The sequence below is a fragment of the Erigeron canadensis genome, chromosome 1 (assembly GCF_010389155.1).
Source record: "Erigeron canadensis isolate Cc75 chromosome 1, C_canadensis_v1, whole genome shotgun sequence".
Taxonomy (NCBI): Eukaryota; Viridiplantae; Streptophyta; class Magnoliopsida; order Asterales; family Asteraceae; genus Erigeron; species Erigeron canadensis.
The window spans coordinates 45,419,268-45,446,450 of NC_057761.1; the positions used below are offsets into that span (position 1 = coordinate 45,419,268).

At 32.7% G+C, this 27,183-nt stretch overlaps 5 protein-coding genes and 1 non-coding gene across 7 annotated transcripts; 1 reads left to right on the forward strand and 5 right to left on the reverse strand.

Moving 5' to 3' along the window:
- Positions 1–4,268: 4,268 nt before the first annotated feature.
- LOC122580360 (ADP-ribosylation factor-like) lies at positions 4,269–14,951 on the reverse strand. Its single transcript, XM_043752637.1, has 7 exons — positions 14,724–14,951; positions 10,071–10,183; positions 9,142–9,297; positions 8,683–8,753; positions 5,288–5,407; positions 5,037–5,155; positions 4,269–4,504 (listed from the first exon to the last, which is right to left on the reverse strand). The coding sequence occupies exons 3-7, from the start codon at positions 9,287–9,289 to the stop codon at positions 4,414–4,416; spliced, it is 549 nt and encodes a 182-aa protein (XP_043608572.1). The 5' UTR covers positions 9,290–9,297; positions 10,071–10,183; positions 14,724–14,951; the 3' UTR covers positions 4,269–4,413.
- Positions 10,875–14,466, forward strand: LOC122580333 (transcription termination factor MTEF18, mitochondrial). 2 transcript variants are annotated; one of them, XM_043752614.1, is made up of 4 exons: positions 10,875–10,962; positions 11,523–13,469; positions 13,594–13,706; positions 14,187–14,466. In XM_043752614.1, the coding sequence occupies exon 2, from the start codon at positions 11,719–11,721 to the stop codon at positions 13,378–13,380; it is 1,662 nt and encodes a 553-aa protein (XP_043608549.1). In that variant the 5' UTR covers positions 10,875–10,962; positions 11,523–11,718; the 3' UTR covers positions 13,381–13,469; positions 13,594–13,706; positions 14,187–14,466. The 2 variants fall into 2 exon arrangements, with proteins under 2 accessions (XP_043608549.1, XP_043608543.1); XM_043752608.1 differs by having other exon boundaries at positions 13,594–14,466.
- A 97-nt stretch (positions 14,952–15,048) lies between the features above and the next one.
- On the reverse strand, positions 15,049–16,598 carry LOC122580350 (chitinase CLP-like). The gene has a single exon (XM_043752624.1). It carries the CDS (start codon positions 16,517–16,519, stop codon positions 15,248–15,250), a length of 1,272 nt encoding a protein of 423 aa, XP_043608559.1. The 5' UTR covers positions 16,520–16,598; the 3' UTR covers positions 15,049–15,247.
- Positions 16,599–18,672: 2,074 nt separating this feature from the next.
- On the reverse strand, positions 18,673–22,512 carry LOC122580371 (ADP-ribosylation factor). The gene is made up of 7 exons (XM_043752647.1): positions 22,367–22,512; positions 21,509–21,664; positions 19,811–19,881; positions 19,432–19,551; positions 19,213–19,331; positions 19,048–19,129; positions 18,673–18,876 (listed from the first exon to the last, which is right to left on the reverse strand). Exons 2-7 carry the CDS (start codon positions 21,654–21,656, stop codon positions 18,871–18,873), a joined length of 546 nt encoding a protein of 181 aa, XP_043608582.1. The 5' UTR covers positions 21,657–21,664; positions 22,367–22,512; the 3' UTR covers positions 18,673–18,870.
- A 1,247-nt stretch (positions 22,513–23,759) lies between these two features.
- TRNAD-GUC lies at positions 23,760–23,831 on the reverse strand. The gene has a single exon. It is a non-coding gene; the product is annotated as a tRNA-Asp (tRNA).
- A 1,663-nt stretch (positions 23,832–25,494) lies between these two features.
- LOC122585085 lies at positions 25,495–26,609 on the reverse strand. Its single transcript, XM_043757182.1, has 3 exons — positions 26,529–26,609; positions 26,240–26,343; positions 25,495–25,765 (listed from the first exon to the last, which is right to left on the reverse strand). Exons 2-3 carry the CDS (start codon positions 26,325–26,327, stop codon positions 25,626–25,628), a joined length of 228 nt encoding a protein of 75 aa, XP_043613117.1. The 5' UTR covers positions 26,328–26,343; positions 26,529–26,609; the 3' UTR covers positions 25,495–25,625.
- Between the last annotated feature and the right edge of the window lie 574 nt (positions 26,610–27,183).

Genomic DNA, 27,183 nt, shown 5'->3' on the forward strand with positions numbered 1-27,183 from the left:
AAGATTGTAATAAATAATATGTGCTGTATTTTCACCAATTATCTCGAATGAAATACTTTAACCAGTTTGATTACACTGGATTTTCGCACCCATTGTAAATAGAAATCGCTGTACAAGCTTGCAGCTTCAATCACCGGATTTGACTCACTATAACTACAAACCCATTGAAATCATTCTCTGGTCCAGAAAGAAAAAGAAAAATGATTTATCATGTTTACATGGGAGTTTTACAAAAAACTCCATTATGTAAAATATCTGCAATATACCACTTTAACACATGAAAAATATGGCACTATTCGTTAATCTGAAACATATATATGGAGACCAACATATTTTTACCCTAATTTTTTTTTTTTTTTTTTGAAAGGTGAATTTCACTTGAGAACTTCGTGTCGTGATTCGACAGTGGGAGGTTTAACATATGTTGTCTTAATCAGGTCCGCGTTAGAGAGCTCCCTCGAAGTAGAAATGTCTATTTCAAGTACCCGATGGGAAAAAACCCCCTACTAACCCGCCCGAAGGCACGACGATCAATAAGGGTAAACCTTGTCTCTTCAGACTTGAACCTGGATATACCCAAGCCAAGCCTTCATAGAAAGACTTCCAAATCTTGAACCTAAAACTTCTTGCTTGTAAGGCAAATGCTCAACCACTTAAGCTAACTAGGAAGTTTTTACCCTAATTAACTCTATACAATCGAGGAAAATAGTTAGGGAGACATATTAAATGACATGCCTAAAAACTTGGAAAGATATAACACAAACACATGGGGTTTTAGAATTTAGAGTGGATGGTATGACAAAAGGCAAGAAGTTGGGACCTAATGGCAGCTGCACGAATACCGCCCCGCGCCCCGCCCGTCTATTAGACACTTGTGGGTGGGGAGTGAATTAGGGACCATGGATGGTGCCTATTTTATCACCGTTCTTTTAATTTATTATCTTTTATTGTTTTTGGTTTTTTTAAATGGGAAAGTGATGAGATGAATAGACATACATTTTTTACGAGCATGGTATCCGTGCAATGCGGCGACGGTGGTGGGCAAGGCGGTCTAGTGGTGTCGGTGATTGTACTATTGGTGATGGTGGTGGTGTCAAGTTGTGTAGGTTGATGTAATTGTGATAGTTGAAATTTTTTTAGAGATAAAAGCTTAAAGTGTTAAATATTAAAATAAAAGTTTATAGTGTAAATTAATTGATTAATGGAAAGTTTGGTATTTTATAAACACTCTTTTCATAGTGAGTGTTTATTAAGAATAATTTAGTAATTCAGTATGTAACTATTTTGTAACTATTTCTAAAAATAGGGGGTGTGATAATTTTAATACAGAAATACAAGCATGGTACCCGCGCAATGCGGCGACGGTGGTGGGGAGGCGGTCTAGTGGTGTCGGTGATGGTACTATTGGTGGTGGTGGTGGTCTTAAGTGGTGTATATGTTGATGTAATTGTAATAGTGAAAACTTTTAGAAGATAAAGACTTAAAGTGTTAATTATTAAAATAAAAGTTTAGAGTGTACATTATAATTCATTATGGGCAAAACATAAAAAGTCAGGGACACTTATAATAATTCAAAGGTAAAATATTGTCTAAAATAAAAAAAAGGTATTTGCGGGAGTAATAAAGAAAAGATAGATAAGTGGGAAGGAATGCGCGTGTGAAGAGGAATAAGTGAATAACCCAATACTCCATCTACCTTATGGAGGTCAAAAGGGAAAACGATTTCATTCAAAGTAACATAAAATAAATGATGATGATGATGATAACCTAAAAAAAAAATGTCGGGATCGATCATCACAATGAAAAATCAACACAAAAGTTAATCACACGTGGCACGTTGGATTTAAGGACCCAAAAGAGAGAGATAATTTCTACCAAAGTAACATGACGGGAACTATAATAAAATGACACAAATTATATGATAAAAGATAATTTCTACGTCTAATTCTAGTTCTAATTAAACAAATCAGTCGTTCGTCTTAAAACTTAAATTTTAGATATACCAAGTTTACCTATGTAATCCTAATAATATTTTTTTAATACATTACTTACTCAAAACTATTAATTTCAAATGAATAAAATATCATTTAGATAATTCACAACATTCATATTCATATTCATATTTTAACTAAATATCATTCAAACATTAGCATCCACACTTAAATCTAGACGCAAGGGAATAGAAAAAAAAAAAGAGACTACAACAAAATCGTTTTGACCAAGTCATTAGCTGACTGCTGACATAATACAATCGTTTTCTTGGTTGCCTTGCATATTTACAATTTTATTTTTTTAACTTAGGAAATTTGATATTATTTATATTAGACTCAATCATCATTGAATTGCAGAAAGAAAGAAAGATCTTCAAAGGCATCATCTTCATCGTTGATGCCTATGGAAGGTAAAAAAGAATAAGATTTTTAATCATATTCTTTTATGTAAGGATAAGGTCTTTCTTGATATCAAAGCAATTGGATTCTTATGGTATAAAAGTAGATTAAAACAAAGAACTATTAGTTGGGAGGATTGGAATTGTTTTAATGTAACTTTTTTTTTTTGAACAACGAGTTAGTAGTTAGTAATTAGCGGTTAGCATTCGAGACACCACAGTTACATCCAATTGGGCAGTATGCGATGCACGAACCACGCATGCCTGGGATAAAACCCAGGACTCTCGAAATCCCTCCATAATAATCCACTCCTACAAATGTAGGAAGTGAGATTTGAACCCTGGTAGCTTTCCTCAAGGTCAAAGACTTTACCAATAGGCCACCAACCCATTCGTTTGTTTTAATGTAACTAGTCCTCTTTTGTAATTGTATCTTGCCACTTTGCAATCGAAGAGTAATGTTGTATTAATGTGAATGATTTATGCTTTTAAAAAAAATCATTGAATTGAAGAATGTAAGTCTTATTTGGAACGTAATCATTAATTCATTATTAATCAACATTTGATGTTCATGAAGTCTTGACAAAAGAGTTCTATATGACCTTGCACTTCATGTTAGGTATAACAAGAAATATAACATCGTTTTGATTGTTTTGATAGTTATTTATGTTGAGATTTTGACTTGGTGGTATCTTTAACATGAAAGTGTGAACTAGTACTGCTTTGGTTTTTTACCTTGAAGTATTTTATTAAAATCCGAGCCCTATTTCTTATATGGATGAATTATTATGGGGTTTTCAAAAGTCTTAAAATTAAAAAACAATCAAATTAAAGATACTAAAATTCATTTTGGCCTTCATTTAAATATTTGATAGAAACTTTATGTGTACCAAACTACCAACTTATGCACGTAGTGTGTACATTATAACATAAATACATAATCTTAGACGACTTTGTTTACTTAATATTATTGTGGGACTTTAAGAGTTATATATATAGCTTGTGTTTATATGCTATATCATCAATGTGACAAATAAGAGCTAGCTTCACAAATTAATTAAAGATGACTATGCACTTTAGCCATAAACACAAGCTTTATTACCACAAAATCTTGAAAGGTAAGAGCCTCACTTGTTACTGCTGTAATTATCCTATCTTAAACAACACTGAGGGCTACTCGTGCGATGAAGATGGTTGCAGTGTTTACCTTCACTTTCAGTGCTTCACCGCAGCACGGTCTCTTTCCCATCCGTCTCACCCTACTCACCTTCTAAACTTATTACCTTATCCGACCTACCCAAGCGCTCTCTTCAGGTGCGACTCTTGTAATGAAAATGGAACCGGTCTATGTTACTCCTGCCCCAACTGCAAATTTGATCTCCACGTCCACTGTGCTTATCGTGACCTCAAGCCTGACCTCAAATCTAAACCGGAAAGCAGCACACTCAAGTCTAAACCGCCTAACACCACTCCACAGGAACAGCTCCATCACACCAAAACAAAAGGGTAAATCACCTTGGGTACTCATGTGATTAAGGCCGCACACCATTCGCTATGCATGGATTCATGTTCTCTTTTTGATTTACTCGTGTGACGTTTGTTTTAGTTATCCATCGTATTTGTTTCTAGTAAATTTAAGCTGGTTTTGTTGGAATAAAGTCTATATATCGTAAACAATGTATTCGTTTAAGCTTAACATGCTACTTATATATATGCATCCACAGATAAAATGTATATATAGTTTAAGCTTATTAACTTAAACATGCTAATCATATATATGAACCAAAAAATATTAACATCAATACAGAAATTAAGCCCTGATACGACCGTTAACTACTACTTCAACAAAAGTAATACACTAATTCAATCAGTAAGCAGCTTTTTCACAAGATGAAAGAAATGTAAATTAAAACAACATGAACCCTCAGATTATTATCATTTACATATAAAATGTATATATATGTATAGTCAAAAAATAAACGTCGACTTTCATATATATAAATCTATATAGAACAGACTTGGGTCTAATGTTTCTTACTAGCAATATTGTTGGAAAGCCAATCCAGACCTTCATACAGACCTTCCCCGGTAGTTGCACATGTGCTCTGTATATACCTGATTCACATCAATAGTAATACCTTTATTATTTTAGCAATAACTTAGTTTTGAGTAACACGATTTAAGAGATTATATGTGTTACCCGTCCATCTCCTCTTATGCTAGTTAATTTCTATTTAACGCATTCAAATTAAGTATTAAAAATTAAACGTTATGACAAGGTACTTCTCAACACGGTATGTTAATTAGTCTTATGTGCATTCTTTTAACTAAGAAGATCCTTTATTTAAGTTCGCTATAGGCCCCCCCAAAAAAATTAGCCCTGCGCATCCTAATTCAACGTATTCATAAGTAACTTGATCAAATATGCTATAATTACTTGGTTTATAAAACTGGATCAGATCAATCCATCCATTAACAGTCCTGTTTAGAACTACAGAACCACATCTCCTTCACCTTAGGACAATATATGACTTTATTTCCAGGGCACCCTATCTATTTCTGAACAAAATAAGTAGCAATCTGCTTTTATTTTGATTTTTTTGATAAGTAAAAATGGCTAGCATTTGCCAGTGTGTTAGATAATTACCAGTGTCGTTGTCGAAGAGAATGCAAGCCAAGCTTATCCGTGATCTCAGCAGCGTTCATTGCATTTGGAAGATCTTGTTTATTTGCAAATACAAGCAATACTGCATCTTTCAATTCATCCTATATAACATCATAACAGAACCATTGTTTACATTTACATTTGGTCACCAAAAGCTACAAAATTAACAGTAGTCACTAGACTCACAATAATAAGTAAAAAAAAGAAAAAACGAAAAGAAACATAGAATACACCTCACTAAGCATCCGGTGTAGCTCATCTTTAGCCTCTAACACACGATCCCGATCGTTGCTATCCACCACAAATATAAGACCTTGTGTGTTCTGAAAGTAGTGCCTCCACAAAGGTCGAATCTGTAATTAAACAGCTAAAACCAATCAGCATATATCGATATGCAACAAATCCAGTAGTTTTCGACATATTATATCAGAGTACTTGTATGATTTGAATTTGATCTCAAAAATGTCTCTTTGAAGTTAAGTGATGCTCATATGGATATAAATGTGTATGTCTGCGCACTAGGCTGGAACAGGTTAAGAGGGATTTGGGTCAAAACATGTCACTTTCTATGATGGGTGGATATTGGTCGGATCACATTGACCACCAAACACTACTTTGTCCATCTCTTTATATGCTTAAAGAAAACTAACTAGTTGAACAACAACATGAGTATTACCGCTGCAATATCATGATGTTTATATGATGCCTTATGTCCATACAGGTATATTAATGTTGCCATTTTTATGCCAATCAACTATTGTAAATGGATTTCTAAGGTGCTAATCAAAGAATCAATATATTAATTTCTTGTTTATTATAATACCTGTCACACCCCACCTTAGGCGGAATCGTAAGATATGACGAAAAAACATAACATAGCACATGGGATTTATAATAGAGTTTTACTAAATGAAATCCAAAGAAATGTAATTCCCACAGCGGGATAAGTCTTAGGCAAAATGCCCAAATACATAGCAATGATGTAGCAATTAGCAAATAGATATCAATGTTTAGATGCAAACTAGAAACCCATGAGGGATCTCGCTATTGGTCTCACTAAGTCCTTATTCTCTAGCTCCTCAAACGTTGTTATTACCTGAAAATGAATGCTCGAGAATGTCAACATAATGTTGGTGAGTTCGTAGGTTTAAAGTAATACAAATGAATTTGCTGTGCATGATATAGGAAGTTTGGACAATAGTGTAAATATAAACATGTAGTAGCATGTATGCATACCAAATACCGATCAATGTCATCATAGTTTTCCAACAACACAATCACATCACTACTTGCCAACATCTCAATCACACACTGTAATACCAACAACTACCAGCTGGAGTATATAGTTGGTCGATAGATTTCAAATAGTCTTCAATAGATATCAACAGACATCTATTGCGTCATAGAATCAACACAAACAAGCTAGCATACACATTTCATAATTACACGTATTTGTCCAAGAAAACAAACAAGTTTTGGCACAATTAGTACAGAAATGAAAAGTGTTTTGAGCATCATTTTCCCCCAAATAAATAAAATAAAAAGGGGCCACGAAACTCACCTCAATCAGCAAGCAGTTGTGTAAAGTCCAAAAGATCACTAGAATCTACACAACATATACATGTACAAGTTACAATTATGGACATGGTCAATGACCGTCCATTGTAACCCGCATTTGATGATATACATATATGGCTACTTTCAAAATATTCACAACTGATTTGTCATGTATTATTAAGTTACAAGTCACATAACTTAATATAGTGCATTTGTTTTAATGATATACCATTGGTTTCTACAAGTTCATATTCACTGAAATTTTTGGTAACTTTATCTATTTTTTATTAGGATGAAACGAACAATTCAAGCTTTCAAATCTTAAACACTGTAACCTTAGAGTGTTATATACTTACATAAATTTTTTCTTAATTTATTTCACACGTTAACTATTTTTTTAAAATTCCATAATCACAGACTAGTCTGAAAATTCACTATTTGCGCGCAGAAAAGTTTTATAAATGTTAAGGGCCTTCGAAGCTTAAAAAAAAACCCAAATTTTTACCGTACACTCTTAACATCTTAAAAATGTTTCTGGAAAAAAAATAATCTTCCAGTTCATAAAATCGACCAAGATATGACTATTTGAAGTCGACCTAAATCTGTTCGGAAAACTTAGCTTTGCGCAGTTTTGTTATAAAATTCGTTTGACAACCTTAAACTTCATATTTTGACACGAAACCACTTCTACCAGAAAGTAGACTTCCTGAACATAATTTTAGACACCAAAAACGTGACTTAACCATCTTTCATGACCAAGATACGACCTTTTCAAGTTGGCAAACCAAATCTGTCCAGATTCTGAAATAACTCAAACTTATTGTTTTAAAGACTACTACAAATAAATATTTATATATATACTTTCAAATCTTCCAACACCTATATACATATGTTATTATGATTTCCATGTCTTCATAATTAGAGTTCTTATATTATATAAATTGTTACACCACAAATAATACGTAAACTTTTAATATTAATATGATTTATACTTCAAACTCTTGATTTAACCTTAAAAAAAACCTTTCATTCATTATTATAAATTTTGCCATAATATAGATTCATCAAATAGGTTACTTAAAATAAAAGATCGATATTAAGATAAATTTATATATATGAAAAGAAAAGATAAGTAATTTACCCCAAGATTTGACGATCACTCCTTAGACACCTTGACAAAATAACATAAAATATAATCTATAAGGATTTTATTATTAATTGTAATTTAAATCAAAATTTCATAAGAATTATAAATAATCTTACCAAATATTTGCTTACAATAATGATTAAAATATTTGATCTTGTGATGGAGCTTTGTTTGTTGCTCCACGGCAAAAAAAATAAAATCAAAGGGTTTTGGTTTCATTTAGGGTATTTGATTTATATTTGATATAGAGATAAGTGTTTGAGTTTGAATATAATTAGACTATATTATTATTATAAATTGAGTTAATATGGGATTCTAAATCCCTTGCTTCTGGCCGACCTTTTAGTTGTATTCCCACTTGTTATATAGTTTAATTTGTATTTCATAAGAAGACTCGATTGTTCCATAGATTTGTTTAATGTAGTTATTCTTATTATTATTGTAACATAGTTCATCACTTATATTCAAGGCTATTTAATGACGTTACTACTACCATTATCTTAGATTATTTAGGATTGTGATGATGGGATGGTCATCCCTCTTGACCGAACTGATAACTAACAAGTAGATTGTTATAGGCTTTCATTACAACTTAACTAACTCATAAATTGTCATGGTTCAACTTGTCAGCTTATAACTCCGAATAGCCAATGAGTAGTGTTACTGCTAAAAAAATGAATATAACAACTACGCGTCTAAATATTACGGGATTAGTTATAGTCATCTATGTTTAGGAAGATCAAATGTCTAAATCCTAAACTATCGAAATCCAAGTGATAAAAGTCACATATTGGAATAATCACAACATCTCCACGCTTGTTATACTATGTACGCACATTAACTAGTCAAGAAATTAGGCATACAAGTTAGAAACTATTATAAAATAATTGATTTTGGTGACGGATGTCACAATTACAAATTTACCTTATCCTGACCACCGACATCCCATACAGTGAAGCTGATGTTCTTGTACTCGACAGTCTCCACATTGAATCCTGCCACAGTATATATGATTCTGTTTAATTCCATTCACCCATTCGGTCCCAATTAACTTTTCAAGTTAAAAACACAACACACGCTAAAACGATTGTGTGATGAAAGACCTGTTATACTCATATGCTAAGAATGTCAATAAAAGAATATGTAATCGAAGTTCAAGAAAGTGATTTGCTTAAACAAGACATTACAAACTAACTAATTTATCTGCTTATGGTAGTTAAGAACCTATATAGTTAATCAGATTACTAGTTACATGATGCATCACATTATTTCTTCCACTTTGTTTCAAGATGTTATAATTTGCAATCAATACCTCACATATGTAATTGCAGGGAAAAGGAAACTAGCAATATGATTTTATAGCTAAAAGGAAATAATGTATACCAATAGTAGGAATAGTAGTGACAACTTCCCCCAATTTGAGCTTGTACAAAATTGTGGTTTTACCAGCCGCATCTAGACCAACCATCAGAATGCGCATCTCCTTCTTGGTAAACAAGCGCTTAAATAGCTTGGTGAACGACAGACCCATCTTAAGATCTAGTAACCAAATAAAATTCATAGGCAGGCATTCGTTAGCAATCTATCTATGCAAGTGACTTGAAATTAAGCACGGCGTACGTTGATGAAACTAAAAGTGCCTCTGAATCATTCATAATTTGATAAACTAAAGGTGGAAATTCTCATTCATAGACTGAATAATCAAAAATAGTAGTAGATCATACAAAGGTATAACAATAGAAACCCAATTAGGCCTAATCTTGTTAAGAGGCTTAAACCAGCTAGTATGACCTATAAGGCCCTTACATACTAATCTAAGAGACGTTACCTACTATAAGTCTATAATTAGTTTTTTTTTTTTTTTTTTTAAACGAGTTAGTAGTTAGTAGTTTGTTTTACTACATTGATAACCGAAGGTAATATATATTTATAAGGCAAAAGTAATTATAGTTCGTTACAATTTTATTCGAGTACACTACGAGACTTATATATATATTTGTATCCATGCAACGATGCAAACACGTACGAGATAGCTTATATATCGTCTTAATTAACACCAAAAACACAAAAAACTTTATCTGGAAAGAAAGATATCGACGTGACATGACAAATGCCTATATAACAAAGATATATGTGACAAATTCATCAAATAATAATCATTTAACAAACAAAAGTATGCATGATTTATCAAACAATGCAAATTAAACAAATGCGCCCATATATTATTGATCCAAAATGAAGGATGATAAATTTTGGCATTAATAAAAAAATATAACAATGCTAAATATATGTATAAATGGTATAGGACTCACGATCTGCCGAAGATTTGAAAATTTGACGAAGAATGGTTGCGAATTTTGAATTACCCTCACGATTTTTTGTTGGAGAACTTTGGAAATTTTACAAGAGAGAAGATGAAACCAGCCTGATGAAAAATAAAAATAAAAGTCAGGATTATAGAAAATAAACGTATAATTAGTTAGACGTTAACTTTTGGGCAGTTTTAATTAATTTAATTACTCAATTTAACTTGTATCTTACAATAACTAAATGATGTCCGCCAATATGCGAGGATGAGAATAGACAACATGCGACAACGTCGTGACGAATAAATAAATTTATCATCAATATTATATACTATAAATAACACTTTATTTTTAGAAATATTAAAAAAATGTAATATTTTTACTTAACATTCTTTAAAATATTTTTATCTACATTACCCTTTAATTTGAATAATTTATATGGAAAATGATTAATCCTCATAACCAAATAACTTAATAATCTTTCTAATCATGAGATGGGGACACATGAAAACATCAGGGGACAAGATTTAGAAAGAGAATTAATGGATACCACATGTCAACTTCTTAATGTATTAGAAGGATTATTAGGCTATTTGGTTAGGAGGATGTGTCATTTTTCTAATTATATTATACTATCAATCATTTATCTTTAAAAATATATTCATTAACTTTTAATAATAATACGAGTAATAAATTAAATAATTAAAAGAAAATTAAAGTCTAAAACAGTGAGGGAGGATTTTTTGTGTTTGATTAGAGATCCATGTGGACACGGGTCGGTAATATTTGGGGGCAGTAAAAGACCTACCGGCCCAAAAACATCATCCCCAATAATAGTTACTGTCGACCAGGGCGGGATTGGTATATAGCTCCTGACCGATCTCTTTGATTTTTTCTGGTACGTTTTCTTAGTCGCCAACATTTTTGTGTCTATCTTCATTCTTTATTATTATTATTATTATTATTATTATTATTATTATTATTGCTTATAATAATAACCTGTAATTTTGTATCTGTTAAATTCCATTCATGATAAATACAGACACACAGATGTAACCTAATTATAGTTTTTTCAATACTTGACTGTAGCTCATCACATCATATTTTGTTATCTGGGAAGTGATTTGACAACAACTAATACTAGAATACTCTACAATAGTTATTGTTGTTGTGTACTGCAACAAGTTGTTTTGTTAAGTTAACTATATTATACGCCAATGTGGGGGTAGAGGCTCTTACCTCTTGGGGTCTAACACCAGAGGCGTATTTAGGAGCAATGTAGTTTTAAGAGATTTGCCGTTCAAAAAAAAAAGGTACACTAGTGTTGGTGTTTGTGAGTGTGTAATTTTCAAGTGATTGAAAATTATTGATTTTTTCCCTGCAAAATAAAGCTAAAATGCACCTGATAGCTTTATGCAGACCTACGAGTTCATAACACACGTTTTTTATTTTTTCCAGTCAGCATCATACACAAGGTTAAAATGGCAACTATGTATCATTCAGTCTGTACATTCATAACAGTTATCGGTCTGCTTTCTTTCAGAAGTAGGTTCATACAAAGCCTTTGAATCTTTCGCGTCTTTGAATTATTCAGCGCTAAATCATTCTGTCTTATCAAACAGCCCTTAACGCCACACACAAACTCACAAGTATCATGCTGTTCCGGCGTGCAATTCCGCCACTCCTTTCTCATGCCGCCACTCGCCATCATTTCTCCACCGCTATGAGCCTTAAATCTCTCTCAAAAATACCTCATAGATCCAGAGCCAAAGCCATCCAACAAGCTCAGGAAGCCCTAACAGACTACCTTCATGCCGTCAGAACTATACCATACACATTTGCTGAGAATATCAGCAAATACTCAGTCGTCTCTCTGTCTGCCACTATTTCTAAAGTAAAGTTCTCCACATCGGAATTTCCAAAATCTTTGCAGAGGCTCTTTAGGTACCACCCGGTAAATGAATTTGAGTTATTTTTTGAAAGCATTGGCATTGATGTTGATGAACTTGATGGGGTTTTGCCTGCGCATAAATTCTTTTTATCACAAGATTTAGATACGTTTAATGCTGCTTGCACCCTTTATGGTTTTGGGTTTCCTTGGAATAAGTTGGGAATTTTGTACAAAGAAGAAAAGACGATTTTTGATAAGGGCCCAAGTGAACTAAAGGAAATATGGAGCAAGTATAAAGATTGTGGGTTAACTAGTTCATCTTTAGTTGGAATATGCCTGGTTTTTCCTCATGTATTATTAAATGGGGATAGCGCATTGGTTAATGATTTGAAACGGGTTATTTTAGATTTCGATTTGAGTAAGGACATGGTAGGTGACGTAGATTCATGGATTGATATTTGCAAAAAGATTCGGTTGTTTTACAATTTGGGTTGCGAGAAAGATGACATATTTGACATGATTGGTAGAAATAAAACTATTTTGGCTTGTTATTCAGAAGAATTTTTATCCGAGAAAGTCGAGTATTTTTGTGGATTTGATGTTACAAAAGAAGAAGTTGTGTCATTACTTCTTTTGGAAAATGAGATTTTTGAATATGATTTAAAGACTCCGGTGTTTTGTGTCATGAGATTGCTAAGACACTTTGGGATGGATGAAAACCATTTGGTTTTAATTACTAAGAAGTACCCCTATGTTTTTGGTAAAAACAGATTGGCTAATCTGCCTCATGTGATGAGAGCATTAAATGTTAATCGATGGTTCTTTGATAAGCTAAAATACGGGGGGTTTCAGCTGTTTAAAAGTTATCAAATCATTAATTCTGATCAAGGTATTGATAAAGACTTTGCTGACAGCATACTGAGAATCCAATCTTCTAGATTGTCTGTTCACACTTTCGGGAAATTGCAGTTCCTGCACAGTATTGGGTACGGAGAGAATGGCTTGACTATAAAAGTGTTGAAACTTGTTCACGGGACGAGTAGTCAGTTAAAGGAGCGTTTTCTTTGCTTACTTCATAATGGAGTTGAATTTTCAAAGCTCTGTAAAATGATTAGTATTTCACCAAAAATATTAAATCAACAATCAGAAAGTCTTGAAAGGAAAGTGAGGTTTCTTTGCGAAGATATTGATCCCTCTTTGAATTATCTTGACGGGTTTCCAGCTTATTTGTGCTTTGACTTGGAGAAAAGAATAAGGCCCAGATACAGATTTCATACATGGCTTATGGAAATGGGTTTGTGTGAAAGAAAATATTCACTGTCTAGTATGATTTCGACTAGTGAGGGAACCTTTATAGATCGCGTTTATAGAATTCATCCCGCTGCTCCAAAAATATATCTTGAAATATTTTTGAAAAGATTATGATAGATTTCAAGAAACTTAATAATGTGGCGATATGGTTTTGTAAGCAGAGAGTTCTTCTCATAATGGCGGATTCAAGTTTTCAGACCAAGGTATGCGCTAGTTGAAAAGCATTTCTCTTTCCAGGCATATGGCCATGATAATTAACTTTTGGTCTATAGATATTTTATTTATATTGCAATATATTTGTTTTAGTTAATGTTGGCTTCCATGTAGGTCTGACCCTGGACTTCCATGACTTCGGATTGGAGCAACAGTAGTCAACTGCTTAGGGTGGAGACCCGTGGAAGTGGTCTTTTTGTGAATACTATTTGCTACAGCTACACTCAGTATGGCAAGTACACAATTTTAGTTTATTTGCACCAGTATGACAGTAGTTGTAGGTAATCCTTTTTGGTGGTCTTTTTTTTGCCCCCTGAAGATTTTCAATTTCCAATCCTTGTATTAGATGAACATTGAACCAAGCTTACGTTGTAATTTTCTATCCTCGTTAGCTCTTTTAACAGTATACTCCTTCGATTTGTACTTTTCTATCTGATTTTTACATTATTCTTGAATTTGAAAGTATGGTCAATTACTCAATTGTCCTGGCAATTGAATTTTGGATATGTATATATCTACCAAAACGAGTTAAAACAAGCAACCGAAGTGCAAACCAAAAACATGTTTTAAAAATTGTGACCAGCCTATTTTTTGGTTATATAGTTGTAGGTCAATACTACTGAAGAGTCATTTTTGTCATGATATTACTGAAGAATCATTTTTGTATGGAAGCTTGTTTATATTTTAAGTGTCCTTTGCCTTTTCAGTTTTCAGGTCTGCATTGTGCAAAGTTAGTCATTGCTGAGAAACATCAGGGGAGTTCTTCTGGTTTTTTGCATTTAGATTACTGAAGTCCATGTGAAATTGGACCGGCCTGGCTTATTTGATGCAGTTAAAGGTCCATCTTGTGACAGGGTTTCCGGGAGCTTTTTGGGGTTTTTGGTGTTTAATGTTCAGTATAGAACTTTGTTTGAATGTAAATTTTGAAAGAAAACTTCATCCTCAAAACGCTCTTAAATAAAAAGCTAGTGAAATGTTTTAGCAACATATCAAGATTCCTTTGATATATAACATATATGTGTGTGTTGTTCAGAAATTGCTAGTGATTTGATATATTGGGAATTCAAGTTTGTTTGTTTGGCCCTTTCAGAAATTACTTGGATCTTCCAGCATGACTGGGATTTTAAGTTGCTATTCAAATAGCCTGCAATCTATCTATCACTACACTAGACGGTGTCAAAATATGAAGCAATCGTGATGTCACCTAAATGATAATAATTGTCTAAGAGGAAGGGTTGAGCTACCTATATTTTGTGATCAAATTAGAAACTTAGCTTTTCACGTTGCCATAGATTTTCCGGAAATCGGCTTTGCCCAAGTTGTAATGACATTTCATCCCTGTCGATGAAGAATGTTTTGAAAGCAGCCTAAAAGCCTTGGTGGGTTAGCTTCTCTTTCCTTGACTTTAGAGAGGAATGGTTTCCAATGAACTACACTCTTTACCTGTTCTTGGGGCTCAAACAAAGCAACATGTTTCTGTTTTTGATCAAAGTTCTTTTGATCAAAATAATACTACTATTCCAAAATTAGTACGAGTAATTCTTAGCAGATACATCAAACTTTCTGTAGTATCCGAATGATATGTTTTTTATTCCAGAAACCAAGTTGTTATAAGTTCGTACAACACACTATCATTTTAACTTCTAAGAGAAAATACCCAATCTACGAAATATCTTTTTATTTTGATGGTCATCCATACGAGACTTACATAATGCTACAAATAGCAAATGTATAGCTCATGAATAACATGATGAATCATATATGTCCTTTAAGGTGTTACAGTGAAGTTGAAGCCACTGCAGGAGGTTCCTCGAGGTATGAGTGAAGAGCTGAACCCCAACTTCTGATTCACCAAATCGAAAAACAAGAAATTATTTTCCATCTGAAACGTCCCAATAACGACTGCATCTTTGACACTAGAACCACCATCGACAAATGCAAGACATGATGCGCCATTCCCAGAATTCTTCATCAAGTTGTCTTTCGATATTGTCCATATCTTGCCACTTTCTGTTTCAAAATCAATACTCGGAACAGATCCAACCGCGGAAGCTTTTAGACATAGACTAAAAGGTTTAACAGCAGTAACACTAGGAATGTTTTTAACAGCCTTTGAAAAACTAGAAGTAAGAGACTTATAAATATCACTTCTAAGTATGGTATAAGGCACAACCGTACTAAGCTTCACTGAAATACTTTTTGTGATAATTGATGTCCCTTTGATTAAGATTCGGTTTACTTTGATATAATATCCAAGGGACTTAGAATTCTTTCTAATCATAGGAGTATAAGAAAGAATGCTTCTAAGATCCACATTTGGCAAAGATGTAAAATGGAAAGGCCCGTCGCCTAAAAATGTAACCCCTGTGGATGATGAGGAGCCGGGCAGACAAAGTGCGAATTTAGCAGCTTGGTTGCGATTATAAACTTGACGCGGAAAACCCAACGAAGACCATGAAAAGGATGCAATTCCACTAACATTTTGAGGAAAAGACTTTAACAATGAGTTGGGTGCACATGACAACACAAACTCGGTCCCAAATGGATATCTTGGAAACTCACTAGGATTTCGGCCATTGGTTGTGTATATTGTGACCAAATCAGTGGTTAGTTGTGATATTTTGCAAGTTTTTGAGATGGGATTGAAAGGAGTGGCTGCACAAATTCGGCAACTATATTTGGATGTGATATTCTTAGTAGAAGGGCATGTAGGATTTAGATAAGATTGTGCTTCTTTGCACAAAATGTTGTCACATGGTAAAGGAAATCTGCATCCTTCTTCTAAGCCACAAACAACCGGAATGTGACGAATAACGCAGTTTTTCCAAGTGAAAGGAGCATCAAGGTCAATGAGGTAAAACAGACTGCCATCCCATTGTGGAAACCGAAATGACCAAGAAATCTTGGGAAGAGATGTTGTGGCATCCTTCAATATCGGTATCACTGAGGTATTGAAATCGGTTGATTGAGATTTTATGACATGATCATGAGAAAAACACACCGCTAGAAAGACAAGTACTTTTATTACGGGGAGATGCATGTTGTTTTTCTTCTGTTAGATAGAATTATAGAAAAGACAAAGTTTAATTTGTATGTTGATGTGTTGGCTTAATTTTATTTTCGAGAAATAGATGTATTTATTTATAGACATAAAAAGTGTATCAAACCATGTGCAATACAATGTCGATAATGGTCAAGAAAGATGGCTAGCTAGACATAATGAGTGGAAGAAGAAGTGCCCACATGGTATTCTATATTACTCATTAAATTTAATGTGTTTCAGTCGATAACAGTTTACACTTTACACCATGTATTATGATCAGCGGTCCATTTGTATTGGTATATGGGCAATTGAGCATTCAAGAGTCATCTGCTCTATATTTAATTATTTATCGCATCTAGATATATACTAGAAAAATAATGATACATTATATTTGACCAGTACATGGTAAAGAATGATATATACTCCAATGTATTTGATGTATAGTTTGACTTTGTCAAGATCCTTATTTGACTGAATATGCCCTCGGAATGTGAGCCAAAGACCATAAGCAGTTGGGATACATGCGTAAAATATAAACGAAGTATAGATTGGAATAGCTGGGTATCCTTTTGATTTTGATCGTTTATATGTAAAGTTCTGTTTGCTTTTGACCACCTTAAATTTGAGGTTGGTCTCTTAATGAAAGTTGATGTAAAAAGAGCTAATTCACTCATCCCACATATTTGTCAAACATAAGGCTCTAGACATGTATCAATATATAACATTTTGACATACTTGATTGCTGGGCTTTTTAATACGTGCCTTTTGACCTAGGTGGGCTACTGCATACTGGTCAGTGGTGTCACCTTTTTCCTTTTATACTCATATTATAAATTCAACATCTTAAATGTGGCAACAAAATCCTCATAAAAAATCACGGGATATCTTAGTTACGTCAAGCATAATATAGTCAAAAATACTTTGTATAAGTATTTACCCGACATTGCACCCTTCCAAACAGCACAAAGGCTTAGTTTTAGCTGGCTAGCACACCAACATTGAGGATCCTTCCCAATTAATGATAACTTCATCTAATCTATAGTGTTCAATTATATAATATTCAAACTAAGCAACTTTTTAATCTACTAATATTAATCTTTTTTTATTAGAACTATTATTCAGGAATATTAATTCTTAGCAATATTCAATCGTTTTATTCTATACGAGAGTAAGTATTCACGTGTTGCGGCGATGAGATGGTGTGGCGATAGCTAGGTCATAGAATGTGATATGTCATAAAGTGCGATAGCTCATAGGAGTTGATATGTCATAGAGTATGATAGTCAAATGTCTTAGCCATACTGGCTCCGTCCTCAGATTTAAAAATTCGTTGAAAGTCTATCGAATGATCTCTCTAATGAAAGAGCATGAAGTTTTAAGAACAACCATATAACTTTTATAATTTATGATTTTTGAGATAAAGGTTTTTGAATGCATTTAGATGAATAAAATGATTTATGGAAAAGAGTGAAAAGAATGAGTGGTTGAAATTTGAGAAAAGATATAAAAATTAGTGGTTGAAAGTTGAAAAAATTTAGAGGAAATAAATGTTTTATAAATGTAGTAGAGATAAAGATATAGGGAAATGCTAAATACAGCCCTTTTAACGTGCATAAAAAAAACTTGTACCTTCCATATTAAAAGTCCGCCCCATGATTTTCAGGTAAATATACAAATAATTTATGCACCTTAAACACAGCCCTAAGGGTTGTATTTAGCAAACCCCAAAGATATAAATAACTTATTATATACAATAAACTTTACAATAACAAAAGTGAACGACCGATTAACCAATCTTGATAAATGTATTAATCGAGAATATCACTAACACAAAATTAGTAGGAAAGTATTCACATTGTTACCCCAACATCTAAATACAAATGACAAAAACCTAGCATAGCGTTCCACATATTAAGGAGTTAAGGACATCTGTCTCGTCTTAAAGGACCAGAACCCTCAACAAGACCATGCTTAAAATCGATACATTTTTAACCCCTTTTTGAGCAATATGTTGCTCTTTGTAGTAGAAAAATTCCTTCTAAATCCAAGCATTTGGATTTTTCAACCGATTACTTCCATTTTTCATGATGCTCAAAAGTTGCATATTTGTATGATGCAAAGCGGCACGAAACACGTATACAAGGAACACAAGAACAAAATGACAATACAATTACACAGCCAGCCTTAAGGGCAATTTCAATTACAGAATCCCAAAGAACATTCAATCATTCATTGTACACTGTCGAATACTAAACAGAAGTCAACATATATTCATTCCCAACATAACATAGGAAAAAAAAAAGTCTCAACTCGAAACAAACTAACAGTAGGGATGATCCAACTCCTGCTTATGCCTGATTCATAGAAAAAAAGCTACATCAGATAATGATCATGATTTATATTTCCTTCTGCTAAGCATACAAAAACAATTGGGACAGCACATAATATGAGAGCACAAAGTGCATACAGATTCAATATGTAAATCAAAACATAAAGTATCATAATTTATTATATTAACAAGTTACCTTGTTTGCGATATTGTTGGAAAGCCAATCCAGTCCCTCGTATAGACCTTCCCCAGAGGTGGCACATGTGCTCTGGATGTACCTGTCAAATAGAACTTTTATTATAACAGATATTCATGGGCCTTGTGTAGGTTCATGTACGTAGGTTTTTAATATGTAAATTACCAGTGTCGTTGTCGGAGAGAATGAAGGCCAAGCTTATCGGTGATTTCAGCAGCATTCATCGCATTCGGAAGATCTTGCTTGTTGGCAAACACAAGTAGCACTGCATCTCTTAGTTCATCCTATAACACCCATAAACTAATTAGAAACGACGAGGTCCAACTAAAACTTTATCTCCGTCTACAAATATAGATATCATTAAGACGCTGATAGAAACAATACCTCATTAAGCATCCGGTGCAGCTCGTCTCTAGCCTCCACCACACGATCACGATCGTTGCTATCAACCACAAAGATAAGCCCTTGTGTGTTTTGAAAGTAGTGTCTCCACAATGGTCGGATCTGAAAACCATAAAAACTAATCAATTTCAGATTTATATGATAATTTTCTGAATAAGTGGTAATGTTGGTAGATAATATTCCATCATTCACAGAACATACAAGCGCTGTAAATACAGCATTTTGCCAAGACCTTGTTTCGACATAATATAATATAAAAACAGGGTTTATGAGATGTGTAATGACTCGCATGATTGAAATATAAAGATGCTTTTCCGTTACTGGATGCGAGTATAATTGTCCTTATAAATGATGATCTTACCTTGTCTTGACCCCCAACATCCCAAACAGTAAAGCTGATGTTCTTGTACTCAACAGTCTCGACATTAAAGCCTGCCATTCATTAATACTCAAATTATTATAAAAAGAAGAAATTAAACAGGCATTATTAAAAAGAAACATAATGTTATATTATAGTGTTTGAGATGCAAAATTGTTAGACTTTATAAATCTGCTACACACAATGCTGTTACCACCTAAAACAATTCTAAGATTCCATGCTGATGGAATATAAAATTTTTGAGTGTAAATTATCTCGCACTGGAGATCTTTAGATTGCATACAATTATAATAAGTACGACATCATCATCAATATTATTTCAAAGAGAGAAGCCCTAGATAAAGTACCAGAAGCATGTTCCGTTTAGTAAACTGGCACATCGATGGTTTTACAGTACAAGACAAGAAAGCTGGGGGCCTGGGGCTCTGCAAGTCAATAGTTTATGGGTACGAAATAAGAAAACATGACAAGTCCTTAGTCTAAGGGGCAGTTTGATTCGCAGAATGTTTTTGAAGGAATTGGAATTTGCTAAAGGAATTGGAATTTGAAGGAATTGGAATCTGAAAGTTTTAATATTTGTGTAGTGTTTGGTTGACAGAATTCAATGGAATTCTGTTAAAGAAATTCGAATATAAATTATATCAAATGACAAAATTGCCCTTTTGTTACATTTTTATGTTTTTTATTCAATAAGATGTTAACTCTTCATCTAAATAATAATAATAAATAATAATTTTAATAGTAATAATAATAATAAATATATATACACATAGATGATAGATAACGAAGCATAACCACACACAGCAGGACAACACCATGTTCTGTGTTCACCAAAAAATAATTATCTTCTCCGACCCTTTATTCAGCACCACACAACTCCATGTTCGATACCCCTTATCAATTTCTCAAGCGACTTTATTCATCACGATCTAACATACTCAAACAATAAACAGTCTGCGTCGGCGGTAGTTGTTCTCTGGTGAGCATCAACAGTGGTGGTTGTTACTCCGGTAACCAACGGGCGGTGGTGGCTACTGTTTCTCCGGTAAGCAGCGACGGTGGCTACTGTTCCTCCGGTAAGCGACAACGGTGGTGGCTATTATTAAAGCAGCGATAGTGGTGGCTACTGTTATTCCGGTAAGCTATTGTTACTTCCTTTCATTAATATGGAGAAAAAAAGAAGGAATCAGGCTAGAAAATTGTTGTAATGTTTCATTATAGAGAAGGGCTTTTTGGTCAAATAGTTGAATTCCATGGGACTTAAAGACATTCCATCACTGTATTGAAGGAATTACAAATTCTTTGTTTTAAGGAATTTGATGGAATGTTGTAAATTCCAATTCCATCATTTTTCTCAACCAAACGGGATCAAGGATGGAATTCACATTCCAATTCCTATGAATTCCAATGAATTCCACGAACCAAACACCCCCTAAAGATATTTGATCAAGCAAGATTTACAGGCTTTACTACTTCTTTTCCATTGTGTGTATAAAGAGTGACATTTCCATGACAGGAAAAACATCATGCAAAGAAAGTTAAAAGTTCAGAAATTAGGATAGACTATGGATTCGAACCATAGGACATGGTTTCATAAAACCACACGATTTTCCCGATCTAAATCAAGCAGGTTTTACATGAAAGTTTATTTACAGTTTAATTATAGAAGCATTGACATACCAATAGTTGGAATTGTGGTTACAATCTCTCCCAACTTGAGCTTGTACAAGATTGTTGTTTTACCAGCTGCATCGAGACCAACCATCAAAATACGCATCTCTCTCTTAGCAAACAAACGGCTAAAAAGCTTGGTAAACGACAAACCCATCTTAATACCTGGCAAATAAACAAACAATATATTATAAAGATGGAGTCATTTAACCAGTCAGATGATTCATTTCAAAATGAAAAAAAACAAGAAAATATCCAAAAGCTCTAACTCCAAGAACGTGAGAGTCTGATTACACTATATACAATATAAATGGACAGCTTTGGTTGATCTGTATATATTGTGTGTGTATATATATAACTTATCTATATATGTTCTCAAAACTAAAACTGTAAAAATGACCTATATGGCTATATGGTATGCTCATCAATCAACATCAAACTACTTGCTATAAAAAAAACTAAGCAGATTACAATACTTAGCATACAAGTAGTAAACACAAAAAATAAAGATCCACTTTTTTAAACTTTGAAAAGTTGATATTTTTTAGCACCACGGCCCTCATTTGAACATCAAAAACTGATGAAATACAAAACAAGTCGATTGAATCATGTAACTTGAGCAGCTCTATTGAATCAAACACCACAAATACGAATCAATAACAATCATTATTATTTACATACACACACGTATATATATAGATCATATACATACAATAAAGATATTAGCAGCGAAAATTAAATAATTCAATAATTAACAGATCCGATCTCATATATATACAATGATTTGAAATTAGGTTTTCACTATTCAACAAACGCTTATGAAGACATAGTTAATATATCATATAGGGAGAAAGAAAGAAGACTAACGATCGGTTGACGGTTGAAGAGAGCGACGGAGATCGGTTGTAAATGAAGAAACCTATCGACCACCGACCAAATCAGTTAGCAAACGAGAGAAAGAGCGCGTCAGATATTTATATATCGGGAGTGTGTGTGTGTGTGTGATGCAGGGAGAGCGTTGATTGTATTTATGAGATTTGAGATCCCGGTGACTGACGGACGTTTATGCACCGTCTAATTTCTTTTCTATTTCGAATATTTGCTCTCAAGTTAATTGCAGATCTGGTCCTTCATTTTTTTTGTTTTTTTTTCCAACTAACTAGTTGATAAACTCAAAAAGTCTCTCCTTTTTATTTACGAAGTATTATTTTAGGCATCTCCAACTAAAATACCTATAATATATACTTAAAATACTTATAATACTTTTAATGAAATTAATTTACAACATATACACTTAAAAACTACGAGTAATATAACTACATTACTCTTTTTACATCAATAACCTACAAGCCACCAACACCAATTGTCACAACACGCAAATACTTTTTTAGTGATCATATTAAACGGGATTTGTAAATTGATTTGTGAACAAGTCCGAAAGGATGTATCTATACTATATTATAAAGCAGATTTTCCTTAGATTTTTAACATTGAACTTGAAATTTTCAATATTGATTTTAAGTACTTCCCCAAAATGCCCCTCTTATTTATTCTATATTTATCTAAAATAACTATAATATTCTTTCTCTCTTTTCAAATCTTAACCAATCATCTTTTTTCTCTCTCATCCATAAATCATTTATTCCTCCAATTCATTCAAAATCTTTTACCTTAAAAACCGTACATCGATAAATTATAAAAATTGTATGGGTGTTCTTAAAATTTCATGCTCTTTCATTAGAGATGTCATTCGATATACTTTCGACAAATTTTTAAATCCGATGGCGGAGCCCGTACGGCTAAGACATTTGACTATCATACTCTATGACATATCAACTCTTATAACCTATCATACTCTATGACCTAGGTATCACCCCACCATCTCACCGTCACAACGCACGGGTACTTGCTCTCGTAGTATATAAAACAGGGAAAAATCATACCTTTGTTGTAAGGTAGATAACAAAAGGACTAAAGATAGAAGATTCTACAATTGTTAAGGTTTAAAAGTAAACTGTTGTCTAGGCAGGCAGTCATCCACTTTGAAAAATAGACGATTCGACATTAAATAACTACGCGTAGATGCAAAGCATATAGGAAGTTACGAAGTGGTGGTGACCGACTTGTATGTGCATGATTCTCTTCTAGAGGCTAAACATTTTTTAATGGAAACAAATTTTATTAAGTAGTAATCTGTCGATTATTGGGGTTCGATTATTGCCGATCCTCCATGTTAAGACTCTCAAAAATTAAAAAAAAACGCCGCTGCCGGGGATCGAACCCGGGTCACCCGCGTGACAGGCGGGAATACTTACCACTATACTACAACGACATTTTGTTAGTAAGAGACCAATGGTAAAATATAATCTATTATACTTAAAATTTTTGACATCTTTTTCTAAATCAATTGATTTTTACTACATTCAAATGGGTGTAAAGCTATTAATCTCTAATCTTCATCATTATCAAGGATATGGATAGGAGTAGATGATATTAGTGGTCATGGTTTTAATAGGAAATTCTGTAATTATATATTTGTTTGAAATCAAATTATTGGTATTATATTTGTATATAAATAAAATTGAAAAGATTATAAGAGTTTCTTTTAACTATTTTGTAATGAAAACTGATCAAGTCTATCATGTAAATTTCTATTACATGAGAATGATGAACGTTTACATAATATGTAACAATTTTATTTTCTTACTAACATCTTTTTTTTTTAATTCGTTGTTGATGAAGATAAATAGCTAAAACAATTATAAGAGAAAAAAATAAAGCTATATTTGTAGTTTTGCACCATTTGTTATTCCTTCTGATTTCTTAGAACTAAAAGAATTCCATTTAAACATCTCATTGCTTTAGTTGAAAGATTTTGTTGGAATTTGTTGGTAGTGCTAAAAAATGGTCTTGATCCTGTTTTGAAGAATATATTTGTCTAAGGTTCGTATTGTAATTATTAGATAAATTATGGAGTTAATTAAGTTGTAGACTTGTAGTTAGTTAGATAAGTTAATTAGAGGCGTATATAGTATATATACAACGGGATTGAGTATTGTAAAACAAGTATTTAAGTAAAACAAATAAAATAAGATCTTGACCCTTAGATCATGATTAAATTGATGCACGAAGATTCACGGAACAATTGATGCACGATGATTTTCATGATACACGGTGATTTTCAGTGGAAAAAAATATATTGTTTTACGTATTTTACTTTAATACTTGTTTTATTTTACCAAAAACATATATACAACATATGTAGTAAGCACATGTAGTAGTTCATTCTATACTCATTTTCCATATCAATTAGAAATATATTTTCTCCAAATTTATATCTTCATCATGTTTTGGTTACGACCTAAGAAGTTAACAAATCAACCGTATGCTATGATCTATATGCATGATAACATAGTACATTATATATCGTTCTTAAAACCTAAACAAAGAAACTCATAAACCTCCTTGAGAAGACCAACTTTGGCCGTTGTAATTTAGGAGAGTGAGCTTAACTTTGTTTCAATTCATTCAACTTCATCCGCCCATTTCCTCATCAATTTTGTTTGTGTAGTTGTAGATTATATAATTTGCAATTAATTGTTTCCATCAATTAAATTGACTTGACTTTTCTTACACCTTTGTTTGCTTCCAATAAAAAGTAACGGTGTAAGTACTTTTGTTTGGTCTCAAGAAACGGTCAAAAATTTTTTTTTTAAAAAAAACAACAATTTACAAATAATGTATCGTTCAATAAACTTAATTAGAAACTTAGTTCGTTAGTTAATTACATACAAACATCTACATATAATTCAGTGAACACGGACGATCACCCCACTTTGCCCATGCCTAGACGGGTCCCGCATAAGCTAGAGAAAAATGCTCTGAATATGAAATATGAGTAAGCTCCTTAACATAAACTATGGCTCACAATGACGCCATAACACTTTTATATAAAAGTAAGATAGCAAACACAAATTAACATACTGAATCGTCAATTAAACTTTGATAATCAAGATTTTAATTACATGAAGCTTTGATTTTATTTTCATTCGCACGTACATATAGGCCGCTAACGTTGCATTAGCCATAATTATTTGAAATTAGATAAAGTAGGTTCAACAATTAATCAATCACGAGACTTAACGATGAAATTCTGACGAGTGATAGGGTTTAAAACGACTGGAGGTCCAGCCACCCGAGGCCATGCATTTTTCATCCTCTCTGTTTCCTCTGCCCATTCCTTGCTCATTGTTTTTGGAGTTGTACCTATACATATATTCAGAATATATATTCAGAATATGCAGATTTTTGCTATTCAATTCATATTTTTGCTATCCAGTTATATATGCAATTATACATATATAACTGGAACAAACGACATGCTGAAATCACATCGCACTAACATGACAATGCCGATCAAAACTAATTATAAATTTACAGTAATAACAATCGACCCTAGAACAATATTAGACCAAAGATGAATTGAATCTTAGAAGATTACAATATGATGAGTGTTTTGCCTTACTAAACTCATAACCATTGTTATGATTTAATTTATCGATAATCTATAAATAGAAACTTAAACAAGTAGAAACATAAAACTTTCCAAAATATTACGAACAAGTGTTGAATCTATATGATCCATTTTCTGTCATTCCATATATAAAATGAAATTTACATGTATTATTAAATTAAATGATGCAATGTATATAAGTAGAATTTACAATATGGATCACATACCTCCAAATAGCTTATTACTTGAAATGATATGGTCCATTGTGAACCCAAATGCAGTAGCTGCTATGGATGCAACAATTATCTTGGACATCTTCGTTCCAGGTTAACTGAAAAATCACATTAACCACAAATAATCTTGGTATCAATATCATATCGCTTATATGTCGTATCAGTTATTTTAAATGAAAACGATATAAAGCTTATGATCTCACACCTATTGTAAGAAATGTTACTATTTAGATGCAAAAAACAGATCGAATAGTAATTATTATAAATCAGAAATCGAACTCACCAAATGGTTGTAGAAAGGAAATTAAAAGAAAGTTTCTTTTGATCGTGTTCAGGTGAACTGATCTAAATTTAGACAAAAATATAATAATTTGTATTTGTGTAAATATAGAAGTTACGCTAAATGTATTTGTACATTTGTTGTTCCGAACATAAACTATGACTACGAAATTGTCAAAATTCGCCACAACAAACTTCCTTATTACTCTCCCTAATCTACCTAAGGTGACAGTTTGGTTTTTAGTTTTTTTTGTGAACCAAATTTTTACTAATGATTTTAAAGTTTTTTTCTATATATATATCTAAATTTTGCCCTCTTTAAATTTGTTTTCTAGGAATTTTTTTAATTTTGCATCCTCTTAATATTTTTTTTAGTATTGTCCCTGTTTTAAAATGTTTATCTTTCATAATAAACCCCCTTACGGAAAGACATTTAAAGTGGGTATTTATTTTTATCTTTTATTCTTGTATATATATATATATATATATATTTTCAATGTATAATAAATAGTTATGTGTTATGGGATAAATAATTGGAGAAAGCATAAATAAAACATGCAATACCTATCTTAAGTAAAATATGTGTATTTCAGGTTGAGATTATGTAAAATTCAGAAAGGGTTATGTATGTTTATCAAGTTCAAATGTTTCATTTGTAA